A 27,193-nucleotide genomic window follows, 5' to 3' on the forward strand; every position below is an offset into this window, starting at 1 on the left:
TTATGATAACTGATGTCCTAAAACCAGTCTTCAGTAGAATAGGAGCAACATTAGGTATAATAAAAAATTCAGATAATAGTAGTAGTAATATTACAGTTGGAAAGGACCTTGGAGGTCTTCTAGACAACCTCCTACTTAGGCAGGAAATCCTATTTCAGAGAAATAGTTGCCCAGTCTCTTTTTAAAAACTTCCAGTGTTGGAGCATTTACAATTTCTGGACGTAGGTTGTTCCACTGATTAATTGTTCTAACTGTCAGGAAAGTTCTCCTTAGTTCTAGGTTGCTTCTCTCTTTGATTAGTTTTCATCCATTGCTTTGGAGAATAGCTTGATTCCCTCTTCTTTGTGGCAGCCCCTGAGATATTGGAACACAGCTATCATGTCACCACTTGTCCTTCTCTTCATTAAACTAGACATACCCAAGTCCAGCAACCGTTCTTTATATATGTTTTAGCCTCCAATCCCCTAATCATCTTTGTTGCTCTTCTCTGTACTCTTTCTAGAGTCTCAACATCTTTTTTACATCGCAGTGATGAAAACTGGATGCAGTATTCCAAGTGTGACCTTACCAAGGCATTGTAAAGTGGTATTAATACTTCACGTGATCCTGATTCTACCCCTCTGTTAATGCAGCCTAGCATTATGTTGGCTTTTTTGGCAGCTGCAGCACACTGCTGGCTCATATTTAAGTGACTGTCCACTAGGACTCCGAGGTCCCTCTCAGTTACTACTATTGAGCAAGGTACCATCTATACTATACCTGTACATTTGGTTTTTCTTGCCTAAATGTAGAACCTTACTTTTTTCACCATTGAATTTCATTTTGTTAGATAGCGCCCAGTGTTCATGTCTGTCCAGATTCTCCTGTATTTTAAGCCTATCTTCTGGAGTGTTGGCTATTCTTGCCAGCTTGGTATCGTCTGCAAATCTGATGAGTTCTCCTTCTATCCCCTCATCCAAATCATTGATGAAAATGTTGAAGAGTACTGGGCCCAGAACAGAGCCCTGGGGCATCCCACTACACACTTCCCTCCATGTAGATGCAGTTCCATTGAGGACCACACGCTGAGTACGGCTGGTCAGCCAGCTACGAATCCATCTGGTGGTGATGCTGTCTAACCCACATTTTTCTATCTTATCAAGTAGTAGGTTGTGGTCTACTTTATCAAATGCCTTACTGAAGTCCAAGTAAATTATATCCACAGCATTCCTCTGGTCCTCTAATTTTGTCACTTGGTCAAAGAATGCAATAAGATTTGTCTGGCATGATCTGTTTTTGATAAACCCATGTTGGCTTTTGGTAATGACTTTATTTGCCTATAGGTGTTTGTTGATTCGTTGCTTGATTATCTTTTCCGGAATCTTCCCAGGTATTGAGGTCAGGCTGTTAGGTCTGTAGTTTCCTGGATCCATTTTTTCCCCTTTTTTGAAGTTGGAAACTACATCAGCTCTTTTCCAGTCCTCTGGTAGTTCCCTAGTGCTCCAGGATTTTTGAAAGATATAGTTCAGTGGTTCTGAGATCACATCTGCCAGTTCCTTCACAATCTTGGGGCGTAATCCATCTGGTCCTAGGGATTTGGACTCATCTAGGCTGGACAGGTGCCCTCTTACCATTTTCTTGCCTATTTTAACTTGTGTTTTTAATCTATTTTCTATGGTACTGTTTTTGATAGTTTGGACTGGATCTTGCCTATTTGCGTCAAGGTTAGTCTCTTTACTCTTTACAGTTTGATTGATATATAACCCTGCCTGAACAAGAATTTTTCACCTTCTGGCAACTTCTTAAATGATCATACATTATACATGGGGCTACCTCTGAAAACTATTTGGAAATTGTTATACTGTATTTTTCCCTCTGAATATTTACCTGTAAACTAAGCTGGCATTCTCAGTTGATTAAAGTGTAAGAAGTTGTTGAAAACAAAAAAATGAACTAGACTTGCAAATGGCTGTAGGCATTGTTGCTGAAAACTGTGGATGTATCAGAAAATTAGGCAATGCTGGTTTGGTTAATTTAAACCTTTCTATATTGCTAAATGGATTGATAATCCTAGAAGTACACACATAAATATGTAATTTTGGATCATTCACAATAAATTAACAAGTATAATATTCTTGACTCATTTGTTTAACTGAGGTTCTCCTACCTAATTTTTAGGACTTGTGTGGAGAAAAGATCACATTTTAAGTCATATTTATACAGATTTGTGCACTATTTATGCAGAAACATTGAACATTCAAAGGGATCTGCAAGTCTTTAAGTACCACTGTAGGCCAGTTCAAAATGTTTCAGGATGAATGACCTAAAGAATTAACACCTACCATATTTCCTTACCTGGACACTAACGTTGTCATCAAAGGTGATTTGTGTGGGTGTAATATATTTTTTCTACATTTTAATTACAATGCATGTAATTTTAATAAGTATGTACAATTGCCCAAATAATATTCTTGACCACTGGATTAAATTTAATAAATAACTACATCTTAATAAGCAATTTCTCGATGTGTCTTTATATAGCTATTTAAAGAACTTGTGGGAAGTATCAAATATTGAACTTATTCAGCAGTGCTGCTCTGTTGGTAATCCATCCTTATGCCAACTCTGCTGTTGGGAATCCTGGAAATTGCAGTCATAATATATCTGTAAGAGGAGGTCAACCTATTCTTCAAGGCACCTTAAGGCAGGACAAGAAACAATGGATGGAAACTAATCAAGGAGAGAAGCAAACTAGAAATAAGGAGAAATTTCCTGACAGAACAATTAATCAGTGGAATGGTTTGCCTTCAGAAGTCGTGACTGCTCCATCACTGGAGGTTTTAAAGAAGAGATTGGACAACCATTTGTCTGAAATGATATAGGGTTTCCTGTTTGAGCAGGGGGTTGGACTAGAGGATCTTCAAGAATAGAAGACTTCCAGCTCTGTTATTCTGTTCTATTATTCTGGAGGCACCAAAATAAGGAAAGTTGCCAAAAGGACAAACTCAGATGGACTGGCAGAGTAAATTTCCCATACATTTGGGATCCACAGACTATATCCACAAATCTCAGTAGGGAATAATCTTTGTTTGGATACCAGAATCTTTTCACCAGCATCACTCATCCCACTGATAATTCTTTCAACATCAGCAATGACCCCAATAGCAGACCCTTTCTGACCAAAGCCCGAGAACCAAACAGTTTCCAATTACAGACACTTTCACCTAAGCCTCCTTTTCCCACCAGATTCTAAATTCATTTATAAATAATGATTTCTTTTTTTTTTAACTGGCTGAAACTGTTTTGAGACTGATACCTTTGCATTTCAAAATAAAATGTTGAAAGTGATTACCTTTTCTAACTACAATTCAGGAATGCAATCTAGAACTACCAAGAAAGGAATTAACTTATGGAGGCATAAATATATGCAGAATGCAGAATAACCCAGGGGGCAGTTAAGGACACTTTTATATTTTCTGCTTGGTATGTGTGTCAGAATGACAGGTACCATGCTGTGACTGACAGATCCAATTTATGAGAAACTTTGGCAAAGGTAATGAGATAGCTCTTGGGCAAATGCAATCATTTAGCATCTCAGAGAGGTTTTTCTTTATTTACCATTAATATTGTTCCCCATTTATGCAATATGACCGATGCTTGAAAAGATGAAACCAGGTCAGTCTCTCCAGCTCATCCTCATCCACTTTTATTCCCACTAGTCAAGCTTGATGCCAGTGGGATTTGTGCCCTGCCTGCATGTTTGGCTTCTCTTAATAGAAGTGGTAGCAATTATTACTAGCATAAAATATGTGTTGTTGCTCCCACTATCAGGAAAAAAACTATTCGAGTTAACAGAATCACAAAGTTGGAAGGGACCTTGGAGGTCTTCTAGTCCAGCCCCCTTGCTCAAACAGGAAACTCTATACCATTTAGACAAATGGCTGCCCATTCTCTTCTTAAAATCCTCCAGTGATGGAGCATCTACAACTTCTGAAGCCGTTCTGATTAATTATTCTGTCAGGAAATTTCTTCTTATTTCTAGGAATAGGTTGACCTATTATATCCTGGTAAGCTTCTGAGCCCCATGTAAAGTTACCAGAAATTGGCAAAAAGCCTTTCTTAAATAGACAGAATCCCTACAATAAATTATATTTCCTTTTCTCTGCTTCTATTGACAGAATCCCCTTTTTCCCCTTTTCAACTATCTGTTTTATCCTCATCCTTTGTTCAGCATTCAAGTACTTTATCTCTCTCACCCTTTACAGGTAGCTGACCTAAAACCCCTCGTTTTTGCAATGATTCCTGCCAGAATCAGCTTAGTATATACATACATACACACACATACATATATACACACAAACACATACACAGACATTACAGTACACACATATTGCAACAATATTTCTTCTCAAGACAGGGAACATTTTGTGGAGTGAGAAAAGGAGTTGGAAATAACCCAAGGCCTGAGATAAGACAAAAAAGAGGCATTGTGAAAACAATTGTACATCAACACCATTTGTAAGGCTATTTCATCCTAGCAAACTAGTTTCTACCACATGGACACACACTTCATATAGTGCTTTTTTCTTTTTTAAGCCTCCTACCTCTCTATTTTCAGGACCTCATCAACTCCATCCAACAACATCTCTACTCTCAACCGATTTCATCTTTCTTTATATATTTGTTTAGGAATTTCACCACATACACATACATTCAAATTTCCTGGAAAATAGATTTAAGGCAGAGAAAAGGAAGCATTTCTTCACTTGTTTTGTACGGATTGCATTGCTTTAAGAAATAGTGATGGACTCTTGGCTTACGGACAAAATATATATAATGTCAGAGATCAGAAATTGATTCTACCAATTTAAAAAATATTTTTTTGAATAATTGCTGGGTGTTTCGGCCTTCATCAAAGTAAACATTAGGGGAGATGGTCTTTAATCTTTTTTCCTCATCTTAGCTCCAGTTGGATCAAGTACAGGCACTCTATTTGCATTTTTTTCTTCCATCAGAACTAATAATAAATGTTATGGGGAGATGAAAGAGTAGGAAAGAGAACTAAATTCCTGAAATATTATGAAAAGAAATACAACCTTCAAATTATTTAAAATAATAATCCATAAAGGCTCTTTTAAAATTAACACTAAGGTGCTTCAATTATACTATGTAACTGCTCTTTAAATAGTGTGTTATCAATTCTATAGTATCCTGTATGGCTTGGCACCAAGACCTTTCCAGGACCAAACTGGTCTGGCTGTTGAAAGAAGCAGAGAAGCATTGTAAACTCTGCTTAGGCTTCTGAAAGTGATTAGGCCTCAATTCCTATCAATTCTGTTTTTCCAATCCATAGGAACTGTCCCAGTTATGATGCCAACAAGTTTTGTACTATCCCAAACTTACTTCCTACTGCTCTGTGCTATCTGACGATTTTCTTATTATACTGCAAGCTTTTATTTCAAGCAATATGGCATATTTTCTCACATCATTCTGTCCTTCAAAAGCAATCGTCAAAAGAAAATCAAGAAAAATTATCCCATAAACTATTATTTTTTATATCAATTGTTCATTTTTGACTGTGTTGTTACTTACAGCTAAAGCATCTGGTAGGAATTTAAAATAAATACAATTCATTAGAATAATTTGTGATTAATGACAAGGCAACAGCAGCAAAGTGTTTTAAGCAATTAATTTATTAATAGAAGAAATTAGTTCTGTAAACACACATTAACTTCCAATACTTTTTTTCCTGTACTGCACAGAAATCTTGTAAGTTTTTACAGACTGTTCCTTGATCATACGTTTCATCATGACAGCTACGCTGCTTGCTAAATGTGTGAAATGTTTAATATATTCAAGGATAGCAATGCAAAGTAGATCCAACAATTTTAAATGGCAAATAATTTCTATTACTGCCTGATAGAACCCATATGTTATTTGGTATAGGAAGTTGGTCCAATATTAAAATTGGCTCAATGATGAAAATTTGTGTAAGAAGCAAGTTTTTCACAAGATCCAATGTTTAAAAATGTGTCAGATAGTAACAGTGCAGAGTTCTTAATATTTTCCTGTAACCTACCACTGTTTATTTTTATTTATTAGAGCAATACCATACCTTTATATTATATAACTCAAGGTGATGAACATAGTGTTTCTTCCCATTTTCCCTACAACAGTCTTGTGAGATGGGTTAAGCCAAGGGAGAATAAGTGGCCCAAATCAGTCATTTAGCTTCTGTGCCTAGGGCAGGGGTAGGCAACCTTGGCTCTTTTATGACTGGTGGACTTCAACTCCCAGAATTCCTGAGCCAGCCATGCTGAGGGGAAAGGGAGAGGTTTCCAAGCTGAGCTATGCTGGCTCAGAAATTCTGGGAGTTGAAGTCCAGGAGTCATAAAAGAGCCAAGGTTGCCTACCCCTGGCCTAGGGGAGAACTAGAACTCAGGGTCACCTATTTTGACTCCAGCACCTTAACCACTACACCAAATGTTCTCCTTAATATGATGTAATTATGTATCATGAGTCAATATATGAAAAGACTTTATCTAAATTTATTGGCCTGTGAAATTTTGAGAGTGCTGATGCTTATAATAGGTAGAAACATTTAAGCATTACATATGGTGCAGTATTAAAAAGGTACTGCTTTTCCAGAAAACAAGACATATCAAGCAGGGACTTTTTTTTTAAAGTTCTGGCTAGCAGATCAGAAAGCCTCTCCTCAGTGCCTCCCTTCATTTGGCACTGCCCATCCTGTGCCTCTTATTAACTCTAATGGGAAGCAATAATCTCCAGCCCATTGGTCAGAGCAACTTTGTCCAAATTGTAGGATTAACAGGACAAAACCAACATCTTTATTTGCACCTGACTGCAGGCCTTAAGTATAAAGCAAGGCTTCATTAAAAAGTTAAAAGGCTAATTATCTGGCAAATCTAGAGGTTACTGGAATCAGAAATAACTAACAAATTATGTGGTTTTCTTACCAGAATTTACCAATAAAGCTTCTGAAAATAAATATTAATTTTGTAATGTATTTAATATAGATAATAGGAGAAAGTTTGAAAGATATTCAGAAACAAGGAAAAGCTTCCCAATATTTCCAATAAGTCTAGCAACCTTGTATAATTTTGTCAAAATCAATATTCCACATTAAATTAATAATTCTTACCTGAACAAACAGAATCCTTCCAAAAATTTAACTTTAATCAATTAACTTCCCCTGCACTTTGGATTATATATGTATTTCACTATATTGTATTTATATAATATTTAATTATACACATATAATGAAATATGTGTATAAAAAATTAAATACTGATTTTCCACATGAGGATTTTTAAAGTATATACAGAACAAAAATCAAATTAGAAGCACAACTACAGTATATTTATCCAAAAGGAAGATGCTCCTTAATGAAAGATTATCTTATCCTACTCAAAAATATGTTATGCAAAATAAAAATCTTTATTTTACTGTATTCTCAGTGAATGTAAGGTGATCTTCATAATATTTAAAGATACATTTCTGATATGATTTACCACCTGAAGTAGTTTTCCTTAACATTACCATTCAGGTGAATATATTAGTGTAAATATAATTGTAATATTTGTAATATAAAATCATCTCTCTTTTGGGAAAGCCACGATCCCAAATCCTTATTCTCTATAGACACCAACACCAAACAGCACCTGTTTGACTGGAGCAACACCAAAATCATCAACGCACTCTACTACCTGCCACGCCTGGTGCTCCATAAGCAACTCCATCAACAGATACATTGACCTACAACCAGCCCACAAATTCCTCAGAATCCAAAATCAATCACACAACCAACCAGAGACAATACTGACCCTCAACCAACCCACACAAGCCCCCTCCCCTCCCGACCAGCAGTTCTCTTCCCAATAACCATGCCCCAATATAAACCCCCCATCGCAAGCCTCTCACTGATAACTCACACCTGATCCATCACAAGACCCTCACTTGATAACTTACATCTGAAGCCCTTATAAACAGAAGGACATTGACACTGACATCCTCTAAACTCCGCTGAAGATGTTACCTGGTAACAAAACATTTGGAAACCAACCCACAAGCTTGGAGAACGAACCTTCACCCCCTAATATCTCTCTCTCTCTCTCTCACACACACACACACACACACGTGCGACCATACACAAACATTTTGATTCAAACAAGTACTTCATTCTTTATAAACTTGTAACAAGTATATACTGCTCATAGTTCATGATTGTTATTTAAAAAATAAGTAATACTTACCATATTATAGTAAATAGCCTATAAAATTTCCAGCATAAATATATTATAAATGAAATATATATTAACATGATAATTTGTTGAATGTAAAATCATTCTTCATCATTTTCAAGATAATTTCCTTTATGTCTAGCAGGACATTTTATTATGTAGAAAAACTGTAATCTGAAGCTATCTCCAACTGATCTAGGGCTAAAAGATTTTAGCTTGCCATAAAATAATAAATATCAACAGTTATCCTGCTACAACCTGGTCTAATTAAATTCTGTTTTATATGGCATTTACAGCAAAGCAGTTATCCCTTAAATAACCATTAACATCACGAATAATTTTGTTGGTTGTGTCATTTTCCATTTTGTAAGAAGGGGAGCTCTCTTCATAGCCTTCCTCCTTTATAAGCACATGCCACTGCCATCTGGTGGTCAAGTACTCAGATACAAGCAGATTGGCTAAACTAAAACTTCATATATGCTCTCCAGCATCAAATGAGGATTTACCTCAAAAGAGATCATTCATGGGAGCCACCGCTAATCCCAGTTTTCAGACAAGTATAACTGCATAAGAAAATGCAAATATATGTTTTCTATACTCTGCTAGATATCTCTGCATTATTTTTCCTCAGGAAACTTTGAAAAGTTCAGAATCTCAAAAGAGATTGAAACATTATTCTGCACTCTCTATCCTTCAATCTCACCATTTCTCTCAATATCTATACCACTGAATTTTAAAAGCTTGCAAAATTGAGATAAAGTAATATACAGTAGATACAATTTTCCTTTTTTTGGTGGTGCTTCTGAGTCAGGATTGACTCCTGGCAAGTACCTGGACCAGTTCCTAGTTTTCTGGATAAGATTTTCAGAAGTGGCTTGCCTTTGTCTTCTTCCTAGGTCTGAGAAAGAGTAACTGGTCCAAGGTCACCCAGCTGATTTCATTTTTTAATGCCTAAGACCTTTTCCTTTCTGACTTGGATTATTTGGAAGCCCTGTTCAGAGTGGAGAGAACTGGGAACTCTGTGGCTATTCTCATGTGTCTTTACCTTTATTTCACCCATGTATCCATTCCTTACCTTTGGTGTTCAAGCAATGGGTTAAAAAGAGTGACAAAAATATACTCAGCCCTCAACTTTATATATATATAGCACTCACATTCCCCAAATCTGACAATTCAATATGGGTCTGGACAATAGGTTTCAAACACAGTAACAGGATAATTTACCTTTCTGCTGTGTATGTTCAGATTTTGGTTTTACACAGATGATTCTGGAATTCACTGGTATTTCCTGGAGTGCTTCTTGGGGCTTTGTCTGCATGGCAGTTATAAAACACATGTTAATATTATGATATCTAACTGGATCAAGTAAGATAAAAAACTTCCAAGAACTGAATTAAAAAAATATTGTTCCACATTTATCTTTGTCCATGCTTTCTTTCCAGCACACATGAAAGCAGAACTGATAAAATGAGACCTAATCCATAATGGCCATTCATACCCATTAGAATAAACAGAACACTAGACTGTAGATTTGTAACATTTGCCCTGAACACAGAGATATTTTTTTACTTTGAAATGAGTAACGGAAGATGCGAGAAATCATATTTTGTGGATCTACCCATACCATCTATCAAAAAATTGACATTTCTCAGTAAGTGCTCTCATAAACTGAGGTGTCTTCTTTTAAGAGATGCTCCTGTCAAAGATATGTTTCAAAAGTAGCAAAATCCTTGTTTAGCCTAAGCCTTTGAAACTATTTTACTTGATTAATTCCAGTGGCAGCATTTAACTAAATTGGATTGATCTTGAAAATCCAAGCAGGGCTGGGTCTGATTGGATGGGGGATGAGAAGATACTAAGGATATAGCCAAACTGGAAGTTTAGAAAATATACAGGAAAAAAAGAATTACAAGTCATGTACACATGGTTTGTTTATGTATTTATTTCATAATCCAACTCACCACAGTGACTCTGAGTGGTTAAAGCATATAAAAAACAAATACAGGCAATAATATGTGCAACCCCAGATCCATAGCCATACACAGAAATATATATACACCTAAATGGCTACCAAGGCAATACTCAAACAACAAATGCCACAACATGTCTTGGGCACAAACCCCCAAGCCTGGAAACACAAACAGGTCTAAGGCTTTCCGAGCAGTTGGTAGGATTATGGAAAGTTGAATCACAAGCCTTTTTGATTCTGCTCTCCAGCCTCTGATTCAGGCCCAGATAGTCATGGACAATGTGGTCCCTGAATTTCTTACAGAATAACAGAGTTGGAAAGGACCTTGGAGGTCTTCTAGTCCAACCCCCTGCTCAGGCAGGAAGCCCTATACCATTTCAGACAAATGGTTGTCCAATCTCTTCTTAAAAACTTCCAGTAATAGGGTTCCAAAGGCCCATTTTCTGGGTCTCACTAAATGGGATCCAAAACACACCTATCCTGTTGCATCTCACATTATAAACAATTGGAGAGAAGCAGTCCCACAAATAATCCAGTGCCCTGCCATATAAGTAACAATCAGCACTTGAATTGCATCTGAAAGCAGTGCAGCTTGTAAAGCAAAGGTGCTACATGGGTGGTACTTTATCTGGCAGATGCTTAGAATATTCCTCCCAACAGTCTGCAAGGCAACTCCCCCATACCTGGAGGGTCCAGGCCTCTTTAAACAGGGCTGCTCTCTAGAAAGCAGAGAAATATTGATTTTTCATCACCTTTACTGACATAGTTACTACAAAATCTGTGTGGATGGGACTATGAAATGACAAGAAGCTGAGCTGGATTTTTAGTTATATGAATTATGTGTGTTTACATTTTGAATGAGTAACAAGAAATGGGATGCAAGTATTCCATGCAAAGAAACAAAATCTAGACAGCTATCTCCATGGTAGCTGAGACTATCAACAAAAACGTCTTGTAATATCTGAATTCAACTTCAGTCCATATGAATTCAGGTTAGAAAAACACTTTTCTTTTTGCTGAGGGCAAAATAACTGCTTCAAAACCCACTTCAGATATAAAAGAGTAGAATAATTTCCCAAAAATACATGATACTACCTCTAATGAAACCTTGTAAAACGCATAGGAAGAGGCTACATGATAATATACAGAAAAGCTTTTGCAAAGTCCGGAATACCTCTTCTTGGCTTTGGGTCATTAGCACAATTACATCCATCTGAGTACTCTATATTTAAAAGAATACTAAAACAGCCTAATACATTGGCTAAGGCTCTTCAGTCATATTACCTGCAATGAGTCATCCAACTGAGGTGTCGGGTTGGTGTTTCCATATGCCCCTAGAGAGCCAGGTTCAGCCAGTTCAGCTATGCTCATTGGCCCATGAGTAACATCAGGAACACCAAGAATATCTCCTGAGAGATTAAAAACATATTAAAAGCACGGTTTCTATTTAAAATTTTATTATTTCTAATGCACACCTATAAATTAAAAATGGCTTGATAGATCACTACTGTATGTGAGATCACATGGCTGAAACACTGCTGTCTGCATTGTTTGTAGGTTATTCTCAGATAAGAGGAGCAAATCTTTCATTTATTCACTGTATTTTGAACATGTTCCTTATGTTGACAGAGTAGCTCACTGCACTTTACACGCAGGCTTGTGATTTTTTGAAATAACTAGTGGGAATTTTGCCAACAGATGGAAAATGTTTTGAGTGTTGGCATAAACAAAGTTTAGTCATAAATCTCTTAATACCACCTTTTTAAAATACTTATTGGGAGAAAGCATAATGAAAGTTTTCATAAAGAGGTTGCATCACACAAACTGGGGACAATTTTAACCTTAAATTATACATTATACCTTAATTATTGCAATGCCAAAATAATGCATACAGGAATTTACTTTTTTCCCCTACAGTTCTACTTTCAATCTTATTTCTTTTACTATTTTCTTTTTTCCCCATACCCATATTTCACCAGGCCAACTGCTGATGCTAAAAAAACAGCCATGTCCCATTTATTTATTTATGAGACTTATATATCGCTTTAAGTGCAAGCACTCTCTAAGCGGTGTACACCAGTAAGCAATGTATATATATATATATTTACATTGCCCCCAACAATCTGGGTCCTCATTTTACCTACCCCGGAAGGATGGAAGGCTGAGTCAACCTTGAGCCGGTGAGATTTGAATCGCTGACCTGCTGAACACAGTCAGCTAATGTGGCCTGCAGTACTGCACTCTAACTGCTGCGCCACCTCGGCTCATAATATTCAAAACATCTTATCATCCTTATTTTCTTCACTAATTCTCACAATCTGTCATCATAAATTATGCTTTCAGAGCTATTCATTCCTTTGACATCTATAACCATGAATACATTTATATTTAAAATATGTATTCAACACAGATCTTTTCTTAAACAAATACACATCAAACAATCCCATTGTCATTAACTGAGTTTCCACATGACCCAATCACTTTTACTATAGTCTCATCTTGGTCCTGCTTAGTCCATCTTTTGCTGTTGTGAGCGAGTCACCCTGCCACCGTCCCTGCTTGCCCCTCTCCCTGCCAGGGAATTCTCAAGGTCCAGCAGAGCATGGCGAAGGAGAGGTCCTTCTCCCCAAGCTCGGGTGTGATTGGCAGCTTGCCAACTTAGATATGGATAAAAGTCCTCAAGCTCAGAATGGCATCTGTGTCTGTGTATGTGTGTGTGTACAGAACAATGACTCCTGCTTAGCCCGCCTTTCAGGGGGGGGGCGCTGTAACGTATGGTAAGGAAGCCTTTGGAGAAGGAGTGTGGAGTGGAGGGAATTTTCACCTCCCTCAAGCAGGACCAGTTTTGGAAACCAGAGCAGAAGGCTTAGGCTTGCAGTGAGAGTTGTCCTCATGGCAAGTTGACTGGGGCAATGTGTCCAGCGGTGAGGCGGTAGTGGCAAGGAGGTGGTGATGAGGTGACAGCAGCACGTTATCCTAGGCCTGAGAATATTTGTAGCTCAGGACTGACCTATGTGGTCCTTGGTGCTCTCTGAATGTGGTTGTTTGCTTGCAAATATTTTATTACCCAGCCAGATAACATCATCTCTGCTAGTGAGAATGGGGTTTTCTCCCTGTTTATAGCTTGCCCTGCCAGTCTTGGTAGGGGTGTAGTTTTCTCCTCGGTAGTTCCTTGATTAAGGTATTTTCTATTTGATTTTTTTGTCTGGTGTTAATTCCTGCTTATATGGTCTTAATGTTCTCTTTCTAAAATTTTGGGATTTAATTTGGTCTGGGATGCTCAGTTTCCCTGTTGAAAATATGGTTGAGTCTGCCCATCTCAGACATCAATAGACACAAACCATATTTACATGCAGTATACACAGGGCAGAATAAGCTTAACGTCCTCACTTAACAACTATGCGGTCCTCACCTAACAACTGCAAACAAATTTGCCAGAACTGCTGTTGCAGCTGTATTAAATATATAGTAGGTAGCCCTCATTTAGCAACTACAAGTGGACCTGAAACTTTGTTGTTAAGTGAAGTTGTCACTAAGTGAAACCACATCTTTGCTCATGATCTTATCTCAGCCTTGCTTTATAAACCTGTGAAGGTCATAAATGTGAGAACTGGTCTAAAATTACTTTTTCATCAACATCAGAACTGCGTACAATCACTGAATGAGGTAATTGCTAAAGAAGGACTGCCTATACTTCACGCTAAGCTGAATTTTTCTATTAAAAGTTAACCACAGAAAATATTGATTTGTATTGAAAATCTTGATAGAATTACCATTATTTAATACCAGGAATCAGCATGCTTTTTATTTCCAAGTATCCAAGCTCAATGTTCATTTTAAAAAGCTCATTTAATGTTTTTCTTTAACTTGTGTATAAAGACAGATTCTGAAAAAATGTAATCTTTATAACGAGATGATCTCATATGCTATTTAACTGTTAATAGTTCTGAATTATAATGCAAGCAATAAGCTTGAAATAAAATATGGGCATTTAGCCTAAACTGTTGATGGGATGACATATAACCATGCTGTGCATTATTCGTATTTTTTTTATAGAATTAGCATAAAAAGTTGCAACTATCCAAGAGTTCTATTGTTTCCCTCAAGCAAAATGTGTTCTGGGCTAAGTGTGTTATTTTAAATATGCTGTCTTTGGCTGTTTTAAGTCAAGACCTCTGGAAGCAAGAAAATACTTTTAATTCAAGTATTTGCTTTCTGAAAATACTAAAATGTAAACATATATGTCAATATTGGAAAGTGCCTATTACAGAATTGGGCCTTCAGACTCCTTTCATGAGGCTATGACTCTAAGGTCAAGGCAAAGGTTTTACTCAGCTTCTTATCTTACAGCCAAGAACAGGATCTGATGCTTTCTAAGGGCTTTCCCCATTGAGCTATGACCTCTGCCTAAGCTCTTGCTTGATTGGCAACAGAAATTCAGGATTTAAACCAAGGAGTATATCTTAAGAAATATGCTGCAATAACAGTTCCAAATTCCAAAGACTAATGTATGCCAGTATGAACATGCACATTCTGTTTTGCTTTCTAAAATCTTAGCCAGAGAAGCTACCTTTCTTAATGTGTTTAATCCACATAATCCCTACATAATTTAAATATTGGTTAGCATACCATGTGGCATTAGGTTTTACCTGTCTCCAAGCATTCAGAATTAAGAGGTAACCCTTCCAGATGTTTTAAACCCATGGTTTTATGCTGTAAATTGGTAATTGGAAACTTTTTCAAGCTATAATATGATCTGTTTGAGTACTTCATAATAATTTATATAAATTAATACCTGCAACATTGTCACACTGTCCTGATGATGGCACCTGTTGACTTAATTCTTTAGAAACATGGTTGGTGGTCTGGCCCATGTAAACAGAGTGTCCCATTAGGATACTTTCAGCAGCTTTTGTTAGCCTTGGTCTTTGACCCTCGCTAAGTTCCCCAGCACTGTTGTCAGTATCCTAAAGAGAGAGACAGAGACAGAGACAGAGAGTTGCACATTTACTCCATTTTTAAGTGGCTCCCATTTGTGAAGGTGGGCAGAGGGAACACTTAAGTAGAATCAAGGAAAGGGAGGCGGAGGAATATTTAAATGGAGAGGGAGGGGAGATCAGTTTTCCTTCATTTATTAAAAAGATCCCTGAACTGGAGATAGGAGAGGAGCATCAATTTATCTTTATCTCTTTTTCTTTTTATAAAAAAGAATCCGCCTTAAAAAAGACACAAGAACTCTTCTGCAATCAGGTGCTTACACAGCACTGTATGGTAAAGTCACTATTGTTCACAAAAAGATGGACTAGAAGAATTCTCACAAGCAGGCACAGAAGCTCTTTTTAATAATAATAATTTGATTTATTACCACTAATAATTACTACTACTATTAATAGTCTGAGTCATTATCACATAGTTGGATCATCAAATAAGTGATGTTCCAAACATGGAAACAACAGGTGTCATAAGAACATTAAAATATTTATGAGAAAAACAATGAGGTAGTAGAAGACAATGTTGGAGATTGGAAATGAAAAAATATGGGATTGTCAGTATTAGAAGAGAAATTTTCCACTCATTATCATCCTTTTTATTTGTTGCTATGATGCCACATTCAGTGATTTTTAAGAAAACAAATGTTGGCTACCAAACAGCAAAAACACTAATAAAACTTCACATTTGTTTTATGTGTTCGCTCCACTACCAATGAGTCTCCATAGATCATAGTAAAGGAATGGGGCCTTCAAAAGAAAAAAGTTGCCCATTCCTGTTTCAACAGATTTAGAAATAAATGGTACCTCTGAATGGCAACTTTCTTCATGCAAAGTAAGTGGCGCTTGATTCAGTTTTGAAAAGAGAGAAAGGACTTGATCTCTGTGAGGTCCTCTGTGAGGTCTCCGTATTACTTGTCCCTCACTGGGAGGATCATAATCCTAAAAGACACAACAGTGATTTTTTTTTCTCAAGCTACTCATAAAAGATCAATCACATTCCTGACATTCCGGGCTCTCAAAATGAAATAGTATCTTAAAAAAATAGGAGCATTAAAGCACTTACCAGAAAAAGCACTGAAGCCTTATTACAGTATCAATATACACTTATGTAGGTACATATGTATGTATATGTTGGAATCGGGCTGTGTCCAAGTTGAATAAAATAAATAAATAATAAACATGACGTTCTTGAAAAACCATCCCCAATTTTCTACTAGCCAGATATATTGGGACTGCAATTCCCAGAATTGTCAGTTTGTACAATGGCTAAGAGTTTTAATTCCACTTAATTTGAAATATCAAGTTGGGCACAGTTACTCAATCTTTCCCCTCCTTTCAGAAGGGAAATATCTTGCTAATTAAATCTGGATTTTATTATGCATACACATTACTGGCCCAACCACTGAGATAAAGCACTCATTTATCCAATACCTAGAAATAACTACAAACTGACAGTACATGGACTAACCTGGATCATGGTCAACAGATATAAAGATATTCCTTCAGTTATGACAACAACTGGCACCAGAATTTCCATCAATGCGGTCATAACGTGCAATGCCACAAGACTGTATCACTTAGCAATAGTAATTCCTGCAGTTCCAATTGCTGTCATTAAGCAAGGATTGCGGGTTGTTAAGTAAGCACCTCCTTGCAACTTCCTGCTGGCTTCCAACAACCAAAGTCAAAGGGGAAGCCAGCAGAAAATTGCAAGTCTCAAACGGCTAACAAGCAGGCTGGGAGGCAGGTAAGTAGCTGTTGCCAGGTGGGAGAGGGTATAGCAGAAGCTCAGTGGGATTTGGGGTGGCTGTTGCCAGGTGGGAGAGTGTACGTAAGAGGTGGGGAAGTGTAGTGCGAGCGCAACAAATTTCAGGAAGGGAGCACAGATGGGGGAGATTTACTGGAGCTTCCCTGTTGACTTTGCTTGTTGGCAGGAAGGTCACAAATTGCGATCATGTGACTGTGGGATGCTGCAACTGTTATAATGGCAAGTGGGTTGCCAAATGCCCTGATCACAATTGCATGTCCACCAGGTGCTTAGAGAGCTGGTATTTTGAATACTGGTCGTAACCATTACTCGTTCAATGCCATCATAAGTTTGAATGGTCGCAGAACAAGTGGTTGTTAATCAAGGACTACCTATACGACACCAGCCTTATTCAAGGGCTCTTTTTTCTAAAGATCACAGCTTCCTAGACAATACTGGAATTACTAATCAAACAATTGATTAGTTACCAAGGTCAATTCCTATCTTACATTTTCAATGGAACTAGGGGGAAATGATGACAAGAGTAGAGAAGAGTTGACATTTTGGATACGAAGCCCATAACATACTGTGTCAACACCTAGTTACTGGGGTAAATACAGCACTGCTTTCAACTGAAGAAGCATATCATTGATTTGGGCTTCCCAGCCCTTCAGCTTGGATTTAAAAATGGAATTAACCCTGTATGAAAGCAGGCTAGTTACCATTTTGGCCAGCCAGGATGAAAGTATGATCATTTTCCTATTTTATAAGCCAATCTCCTACTCTGCTATTTACATAAAACTGTCATTTACTGAATTCGTTTAAATGACCTACTCCATTAAACTACAGCATCATATTTGGTTCAATGTTTTAATTTTTAAGTGATTTTATTACCATCTCATGGGCGTCATGAAGGGTGCTGGCCAAACTGTCACTGAGGTTTGGAAAAGGCAGCCCTCCTTCTGCCAAAGCTATAAAGAGGAGAAGCACACAATTATGAAATGAACACTTGGGCTGCAGCTGGATTTTTGTCTGCAAATCTATCTGGAAAACAGATTTTTGAGAAGGGTAGGAAAATCCTCCCTCTAGATTAGGTTCAAAATTTATTTTGGCCAAAGTCTACAGCAATCCCTCTTGCGCTGGTTTGGCATCATCTCTCTTCCCCTTTAATCTGAAAGGGCTTCTTCCTTTTCCTTCCAAATCAGTAGGACTCATAAATGTGATTGCGCCAGGGTATCAGGTCAAGTCTGGTTACAAAATACCCAGGAGGGAAACAAAAAGCAATTACTTCATTCAAAACCCCAAAACTATGGGATGGAAGAGAGAATGCCTCAAGTTGCAAAAGCATTTTTCAGAGCTGTGGCATTTTTATTGTATTAAAAGATATTCTCAACCCTTCCCATCTGGAGTAAGACATACAGAATTACATCAAACTAGTCTTTTTAAACACATAAAACCTCTCATTGTGTTCTCCAGAAAAATAAAACCAGCAAAAAAAAATCTAAATCTCTTACAAAGTTCCCTTTGAAGTTGCGTTACTATAGGACAGTGGTGGCGAACCTATGGCACGGGTGCCAGAGGCAGCACTCAGAGCCCTCTCTGTGGGCACGTGCGCCGTTGCCCAGTCCTAGGCCTTCAGCTGGGTTTTATAAAACCTTTTCACTTTAGGCCTCCGCTCCCGTGCGCAAAAAAAAAAAAAAAAAGGTTCAATCAGTCAATTTCAACTTCGGGTGGGGAAAAAAAGATCTTGCAAAGTTGGAATTGATTGATTGAACTTTTTAGCCCCACCCAGTCTGCCGTTACCACTGCAGCCACGCCCACCCAATGGGCCACACCCACCCAATTGGCCACACCCAGCCAATGGGCCACACCCATCCAGCACCGACGATGCATAAGTGGGTTTTGCATTGCAGTTTGGGCACTCGGACTCTAAAAGGTTCGCCATCACGGCTATAGGGCATATGTCAGGACTTGATTCTCTTGGATATGGAGTCCTTAAAATGCTACAAGAATGCTAGAAGGCCAGAGAAAGCATCACCTTTTGCAGCTAGCAGTTGCCCGTAGCTGTACAGAATTTCTCCTTCAGAAATTGGAATGTCTGCAGCCTCAGTTTCTGTGGTGGTCGGACTGCTTTCTTCTGAGGGGCCCGAACTGGATGTTTCCACGGAAGCTGATGGAGGTTCTGCAGGAAGTAGTGGACTGTGGCTCTTAGGCATCTCAGGAGAAACCAAAATCTCTGGCTCTTCGTGCTTACCCACGGACATTATACTAAAAATGACCAAAGAAAACCCCTATAAATAATAGATGACACATTTGCTAGCATTTCTTTAAATATTTGTCCTATTTTTGACGCACATTTTTGGCACATATTTGCTAGCATTTCTTGAAAATGCTTCACTATCCTACCAGCAGATAAAGGTCAAATCATGGACAAAACACAATACATATAAAAAGCCAAAGAATTACTGGAGGACAAAGAAGCCTACATCCTGGCAAATACCAACCAAATACAGAAACTAGACAACCTGATCAAGAGCATCCTTAACGACCCAACCAAATAAGATCAAATCACGTAACAACAATGGCAGAAGAAAAGCAGTGGACCCGTCCTCCCATGCTTCCATGTCCCAAAATACACAAGTCCAACATACCTCTTTGTCCAATTGTATCATTAGAAGGACCCTCAGCATACAACATAGCCAAAAAGCAGGGGTCCCCAATCCCTGGGCTGCGGCCCACCCCCAGGCCATGGCCTATTCAGAACTGGGCTCTGTGAATGCTGGGCTGGCATGCATGTGCACGGGTGCAGCTTGATTTGTGCAAGCGGCAGGCCAGAGCATGTGCACATGCGCACACAGCTCAACTTGCACAAGTTGTTCTGTGCGTGCATGTACATGTGTGCTGGCCCACTGCTCACGCAAGTTGAGCTGTATGTGCGCGTGCACCAGCCCACCACTTGCGCAACCCGATTCCCCTCTCCCCCCCCCCCGGTCAGGTCACTAAGCAGCTAAGATTGGGGACTGCTGTCACAGAGGGACTAAAAATAGAAAATGAAATTGTGGTTTCACTCAAACCACAGCATGTTTTATGTTCCTAGATACAGAACTAGCGAAAGAATCCATGGCTGCAGTACTATACCGCTGACCTGATCTAATACACTATAATCAAAATATCCAGAATCATGGACTGCATCAATCTCTGCCATTACCTTTCAGTTTGATGGACAAATATACCAACAAATCAGAGAAAGATCCATGGGACTCATAGCAGAGACTGTTATGCAGTGTGCATAAACTATGGCCCTCACATACATAAAACCAAAATTATGGATCTGGTATGTACACAACGGCTTCATCACCTTTGCCATAATAGCAAAGGAACAACTGGGGAAGACACAACAACATCTTCAGAAGAATAAAAGTTGTAAGGGAAGAAGAAAGCAACATGCTACCAAGGAATCCAGGAAGAAAAAAAGGAATCATTTCACAAAGAAAATAAGATACTTAGAGATATATCTAACAGCTAGGTTTGTAACAATTAAAAGAGACAATTATGACAAATTAATGGATCAGATTAAAACAGACTTGGACATCTGGACAAATCTCCAGCTTTCTTTCATGGGAAGAATTGCCGTAATTAAAATGAACATATTACCTAAAATATTATTTCTATTTCAATGTATACCAATTAGATTAGAAAAAGAATTCTTTCGAAATTTCAACCAAACCATACTTAAATTCATTTGGCAACGGAAAAAACCAAGGATTAAATTAAAATTATTACAGGATGTTAAGGAAAGGGGGGGGGGTCTCGGCCTCCCCGATCTGGAAAAATACCATCAATCTACAATTCTATTGTGGGTGCGGGATTGGATTCGACTGGAAAATCAGAGATTATTAAAACTGGAAGGTCATGACGTGCAGACAGGATGGTATGCCATGTTATGGGATGAAAAGCATAAAGTTCACCAGTACTTCCAGAGGCACTACATCAGACGGGCATTAATAGATGTATGGATCAAAATTCGACGACAGAACTACAGACAGGTCCCTAATTGGGTCTCAACATTAGAAATGTACATACACCCAAAGTTTATTCAGTTGGGGAAAGTAATAACCTATAAAAACATATTAGACGAGAGAGGAGAATTAAAATCGAGGAAGAATCTCCAAGATGCAGGGATTAGAATTAGAATGGTGGGCATACCTCCAACTACAAGCAAGATATAGGCAAGATAAAAAAGAGTGGGGTATAAAGTTAGAACCGACAGAACTGGATAAAATTTTATTAGGTCCTAAGGATAAAATGATTTAAAAAATATATCATTTTCTTTTAGATCAGACAATGTATGAAAAACAGGTTAAGGAGACCGTGTTAATTTGGAGTTGGGATTTTGGTTTCAGTATCGACTTACATATTTGGCAAGAACTGTGGGAAAGGAATAGGAAACTCACTTTAGCTACTTCATATAAGGAAAATCTTTACAAGATGTTCTATAGATGGCATTTCCCACCCGTAAGGTTAGCCAAAATGGGTTCAAACATTCCACCCCTATGCTGGAAATGTAAAACAGCAATAGGTTCATACTACCACAGGTGGTGGAAATGCCCAAAGATCTGTGAGTATTGGAACAGGACACAAAACTGGTTGAGGGATATATTAACACTGGACTTAGAGTTAAAACCTGAACTCTTCTTGTTGGATATAACGACAGAAAAAATACGACAAGGGAACAATCTACCTGCTGCTACACATCCTGACTGCAGCTAGGCTTGCTTTAGCGCAAAAATGGAAGAGCAAGGAAATTCCCACAGAGGAAGAGTTAATACATAAAATATTAGCATGTGCGGAAATGGACAGGCTCACAATGATATTAAAAGATAAATGTGGATCAGTTTATTATGAAACCTGGGATAAATTTTACCGCTGGAGGAATTTGAAGAGGACAGTAGGGATTAAAGACGAATGTTAAGATAGAAATATATGTTATTTTAGAACAAGTATTGTATATAAAACTTAGAAGTATATGTAGAGATGAATAATTGATTGTAAAAAGTGGAATAATCTGATAAGAATGTATATACTGGAATATCATGTCAAATCCAATGTTTGTTTGCTTTTAATTGTATTATAAATAAAATTAAAAAAAAAACAGGAATCATTTACAGCACTATAGAGTAAGGTCTGTCACAGCCACTACATAGGACAGACAGGCAGAAGACTAGCAGAGTGCACCTATGAAAACCAACCAGCAGCCAGAAGACACAATGAAAATTTCTTAATCTCTCAACACATGGACAGACTCAACCAGCTTCAACTATAAAACTGTGAGCATTCTAGACCAAGCTAAATCCAAAAAAACACTATAGAATTCCTGGAAGCTTGGCATTTAGACAAATTGGTCATTAATAGAAACACAGAAATAAAACAACTTTACACACCAGTCAAAAGAGATAATTAAAAACAAAACTAAGAAGGAAACAAAAAGACCAGCAATCAACATCCAGATTAGTAAGGATTATTGTCAGACAAGCAGACAACGATATCCTAATCAAGGAACTGCCTAGGAGAAAACAACAGCTCCAAAAACCCTGGCAGGGAAAGCTGTAGTATATAATGTGGGGGGAGAAAACCCCACATTCATCCACACTGAAGATATTACCTGGTAGGGTAATGAAACATCTGCAAACAAACAATAACTCAGAGAGCACCAAGAACTTCACAATTAAACTCTGAGCTATATATATTCTCTTCCACTGGATTTTTTAAAAGAACATTGCTAGTTCATTGAAGAGAATAACATAGGGCCTACTATTTTTTAAAATTCATCATAGCTTTTGGGGGCTAACATTGAAGTAAATGCAGCACAGAGATGAGCATGCTATTATATGATGCAAAGCTCAATACATTCCAAAATATAAACAGCCTCTTTGCATTCCACTTGGCTAAGTAGAAATGCCAGAAAGACAATTTCAACTTGGCATAAAAACTAGTTTTGTATTGCTTTTCTTTTGGCTGTATCTTATTCTGGCAGTTGAAGACTGCAAGAGTCATTAACCTATGTCAGTTGGGGAGGACTCACACAGCTGTTGGATTATAACCTTCTTCACTCTGTGGACTAGGATTTTCTTCTTCCAAAGGAAGTTCTGTATCTCCCCATGCATTGGGAGGGGTTTGTCTTTTCATCATTCCTGTGTCCAGGGTACGGTCTGATATAGGAGGGCTTGGTGAGGCTACTATGGGTGTTGCTGTAGGGGTAACGACAGGTGTATGAACCGAACCGACAACTACTGCCTCAGATCCTGCATGAATTGGGGGGAAATGAGAAAAGGAATGCAAAGATTATACTGTTATCCATTTTTTTAAATGCAGAGAGAATAACCTAGCCCAGTGGTTCTCCACCTGTGGGTCGGGACCCCATTTGGGGTCGAACGACCATTTCACGGGGGTCGCCAAACAATGCAGTCCACCATTTTTTCCCCTTTTCCTTAGCTGTGCTACTCCCTTTTATTCTATTGGCTTTTGAAAGCCAATAGAATAGACTCTCTTGAACAGAGTTTAATTCTATTGGCTTTCAAAAGCCAATAGGAATTGTCCAGGCTGTCTCTGCCCTGCTGAGACCGCCAAAAGTCCCATTTTGCAAACGGTGCTGCACCAGTTGAGTAGTCCTCGACTTACGACCGGTTGAGTAGTCCTCAACTTACGACCGGTTGGGGGTTGCGGCATTAAAAAGGTTGAGAACCACTGACCTAGCCCCTATAGCCAGGAGCCATTCTCCTTTCTCTGAAAATTCTTTTAGGTTATTATGGTTATTCACGTTAAAATTATAGTAATCCTAAGCTTTTCACAGAATGGATCTATCAAATGGATGTAGAAGGAAATGAAGAGGATGGGAAAATTAAGGAAACTTAGAATCAGATTCAAGCCTCGGTTTCTTTCATGGATTATCAAAAAAGAAAAGGGCTTGCTAACTTCTTTATAAGCTGTCAGACGTCTGCCCACACATACCGCAGTTTTTGATACCCACTATTATGTGTCTCGACTTTTACAGGGAAGGAAAGACCTGGGATGCAAGCAGGAACTCTGAGAGAAAAGCTGCTCCTATTGGTAGTGAAACTCTGTGCAGCACACAAGCAAAGTTCTTTTTGTTAGTGCCCTGAGTCACAGAAAAGGAATCCATGGAGTTAACCTATCCTGCTGGAGCCTTCTTCCCTTTTCAAATCAACCACAGTTCCTGTGCAAAACTACTGGGTGTTAGCTGGGCATCTAGGAAATTGCAGGTGGGGACAAAAACCTACTTAAGCTCAGTTCTCAAATACACAAGTATATTGCATGATATAATGTGAATTTGCACAGAAGAAAACTGGATGAAAACAACATACCCATTGCCAACTTTCGTTGATATTCTGAGTATGATCATTCCTGGATCCTTATTACAGTTGTTAGTGCATGTGTGATTACTTTAGTATACTTTAAGTAAAGCTACTATAGTGCTTGGTCTGGAAGTTACAGCTGGTGCAAGATGTGGCAACCAGGTGGCTGAATGGGGCATCTAGATGAACGTGTTATATTGTTCCAGTGTACTTTGAGTGATTAAAATCATGCTTTGTGAGGAAAACCTGAAACCTTGCTAATAAGAAAGCTCTTCAAAAGAAAAAAGAAGCAAGTTTCAAAACAAAGATGGTTACATATAAATCACAATTTATATGTATTTTTTACCTATTGCACCCATCATTTTTTGATCACCCACATCTTCATCCATCTCATTAATAGACACAGATGACTCTGGGGTTTTTAAGGCAAAGGATTCTTTTACAGGTGGTGGTGACTGAGGTGGTGTGGATTCAGGTGTGACCAATGGAGTAGGTAATATGGTTTCCTGAAATGGAAAAATACACACAAATAATAAAAATACTAAAACTATTGAAACCACCCTCATTTCTACTGCATTTAACTCATCTCTACTAAAGCATTAAATTTTGATTGAAATTTATCTAGCCAATCAATTAATAATCCTCAATTAAACAGGTCTAATGCTTACTATTCCAAGAAGGGAAAGCTTATTAAAGCACAAATATTTTACTAGTCAATGACAACGTTAATTTAATGCATTTGATTCTTCAGCCTGGATAGAAAACCAAAGAAGAAATAATTCTGGATTTGGAGTACAAATATAAAATGTCATATTAAAAGCAAGCCAAGATCTGCCTTCAAACTAAAACTTAGTTGTACGTAATTTTATTCTCTTAAAGCATTCTCTTGGTGATCATTGTTTTAATAGTATGGATATTCCCAAGAGTCATATTTTTACTTTTATTTTTAATGTGTGTGTGTGTGTGTGTGTGTGTGTATGTATGTATGTGTGTGTGTGTGTGTGTATATATATATATATATATATATATATATATATATATAATATATATATATATATATATATGTTTTCGCGGGTGTTTGTATGTAGGTCTTTGATTGTTCAGGTTTTCTCCCGCGTAAAATTGGAAGTGTCTTGGCGATGTTTCGACGAAGTCCCATTCGTCATCTTCAGGCTGGTGCTTTCAGCTTCGTGCTCCTCGAAGCACGAAGCTGAAAGCACCAGCCTGAACATGACGAATGGGACTTCGTCGAAACGTCGCCAAGACACTTCCAATTTTACGCGGGAGAAAACCCGAACAACCAAAGACCTACACACACACACACACATATATATATATAAATGTCCACACACACACACACACACACACACACACACACCTATAATAAAGGTGAAAAAGGATATAGGCAGTGTTATGATCGGACTCGCGGTATGACTGCTTTATTTTATTCTTTTATCATTGTTTTAACTTTGTACGTCGCCCTGAGTCCTTTGGGATTGGGCGGCATATAAATATTGAAAATAAATAAATAAATAAATCTTCATTTTAGATATCAAAAGGGTTTTGCGGCTCCTGGTGTTTTGTTTTTGGTGGGAAACGGGTCCAAGTGGCTCTTTGAGTGTTTTGGGTTGCCTACCCCTGGTCTAGAAACTACAGCTGATGCAAGATGTGTCAATTAGATGGCTGAATGTGGCATCTGGATGCTCATGCCTTGTTGAAGCAACTGCCCTGGCTGCCAATTACAGGTAGTCCTCAACTTACAACCACAACTGAGTCCAAAATTTTCGTTGCTAAGCAAGACAGTTGTTAAATGAGTTTTGCTCCCTTTTACAATGGTTTTTGCACAGTTAAGCGAATCATTGCAGTTGTTAAGTGAATCTATCCTGCCCCACTGACTTTGCTTGTCAGAATCTGGTTGGTAAGGTCACAAATGGCGATCACATCACCCTGGGAGAGTGCAGATGTCATATATACATGCCAGTTGCCAAGCACCCAAATTTTAATCATGTGACCATGGGTCTTAAGCCTGAAAACTGGACATAAGTCACTTTTTTTTAGTGCTGTCGTAACTTTGAATGGTCACTAAATTAATGGTTGTAAGTCAAGGACGAACTGTAGTTTAAACCAGCCTGGCTGAGGAATTCTGGGAGTTGAAGTCCACAAGTCATAAAAGGGTCAAGTTTGAAGACCCCTGAATTAAGCCATTTAAATAGCAGCCAATAACTTTAAATAATTACTTCTAATTACTCTTTAACTAAGTACAGAAGAAAACAACTTACCTTTTCTGGCAACTGTGGCACACTTGAAGAAACGATTGAAGCCAGTGCAGCTTTTTCACTTTCTCTGTTACCCAGCATTACAGCTACTCTCTCAGCAAGTGCTTCATTAACAAAATGCCTGATCATTTCAGAATCTACTGGGATGCCAGCATCAACAAATAGCTGAAACCCTTCAGTGCCCGCTGCTTCAACTGAAGATGGATCAGAACACAGGCAGAAATTCAAGTTTAAAGTTGTACATAATAAGATTTGGATATGAAGAACTTTGAACTATATTCCTGATTGTCAGTTGTTTTTATTCTCTGCTATCCCAAAGCTGATCCTGACCCAGGGAATTGTTAGGAATGATGTGAGATACAATGCAAGGAATGGAATGGAATGATACCCCATTCCTCCTTATGCATGTGTACATGCCTTTCTGTTTATATGTGGTTCTTTTTTTTCTTCAATGCTTAATTTGTAGGTTTTAGATGACTAGCCCATATAAACATTTAATATCCCACAGTTTATTATTTCTTATATTTCACAATGAGAGCCAGTTTGGTGTAGTGGTTAAGGCATTAAGCTAGAAACCAGGAAAGTGGGAGTTCTAGT

At 38.1% G+C, this 27,193-nt stretch overlaps 1 protein-coding gene across 7 annotated transcripts in view; it reads right to left on the bottom strand.

Annotated features, from left to right (window-relative positions):
- The window catches only part of KIAA0586 (KIAA0586 ortholog), an 81,862-nt gene that overhangs the window by 21,167 nt on the left and 33,502 nt on the right, over positions 1 to 27,193 (bottom strand). For all 7 annotated transcript variants that reach the window (XM_039319510.1, XM_039319507.1, XM_039319506.1 and 4 more), the window contains 9 exons: positions 26,600 to 26,790; positions 24,667 to 24,826; positions 23,030 to 23,249; positions 18,986 to 19,215; positions 17,842 to 17,918; positions 16,005 to 16,139; positions 15,005 to 15,176; positions 11,494 to 11,618; positions 9,465 to 9,552 (listed from right to left, as the gene is read on the bottom strand). In XM_039319510.1, the coding sequence (XP_039175444.1) occupies positions 9,465 to 9,552; positions 11,494 to 11,618; positions 15,005 to 15,176; positions 16,005 to 16,139; positions 17,842 to 17,918; positions 18,986 to 19,215; positions 23,030 to 23,249; positions 24,667 to 24,826; positions 26,600 to 26,790 (1,398 nt within the window). The remainder of the gene's footprint in view (positions 1 to 9,464; positions 9,553 to 11,493; positions 11,619 to 15,004; positions 15,177 to 16,004; positions 16,140 to 17,841; positions 17,919 to 18,985; positions 19,216 to 23,029; positions 23,250 to 24,666; positions 24,827 to 26,599; positions 26,791 to 27,193) is intronic.

This window comes from Crotalus tigris, unplaced genomic scaffold, assembly GCF_016545835.1.
Source record: "Crotalus tigris isolate CLP2741 ecotype Arizona unplaced genomic scaffold, ASM1654583v1 scf7180000023598.3388751, whole genome shotgun sequence".
Lineage (NCBI taxonomy): Eukaryota > Metazoa > Chordata > Lepidosauria > Squamata > Viperidae > Crotalus > Crotalus tigris.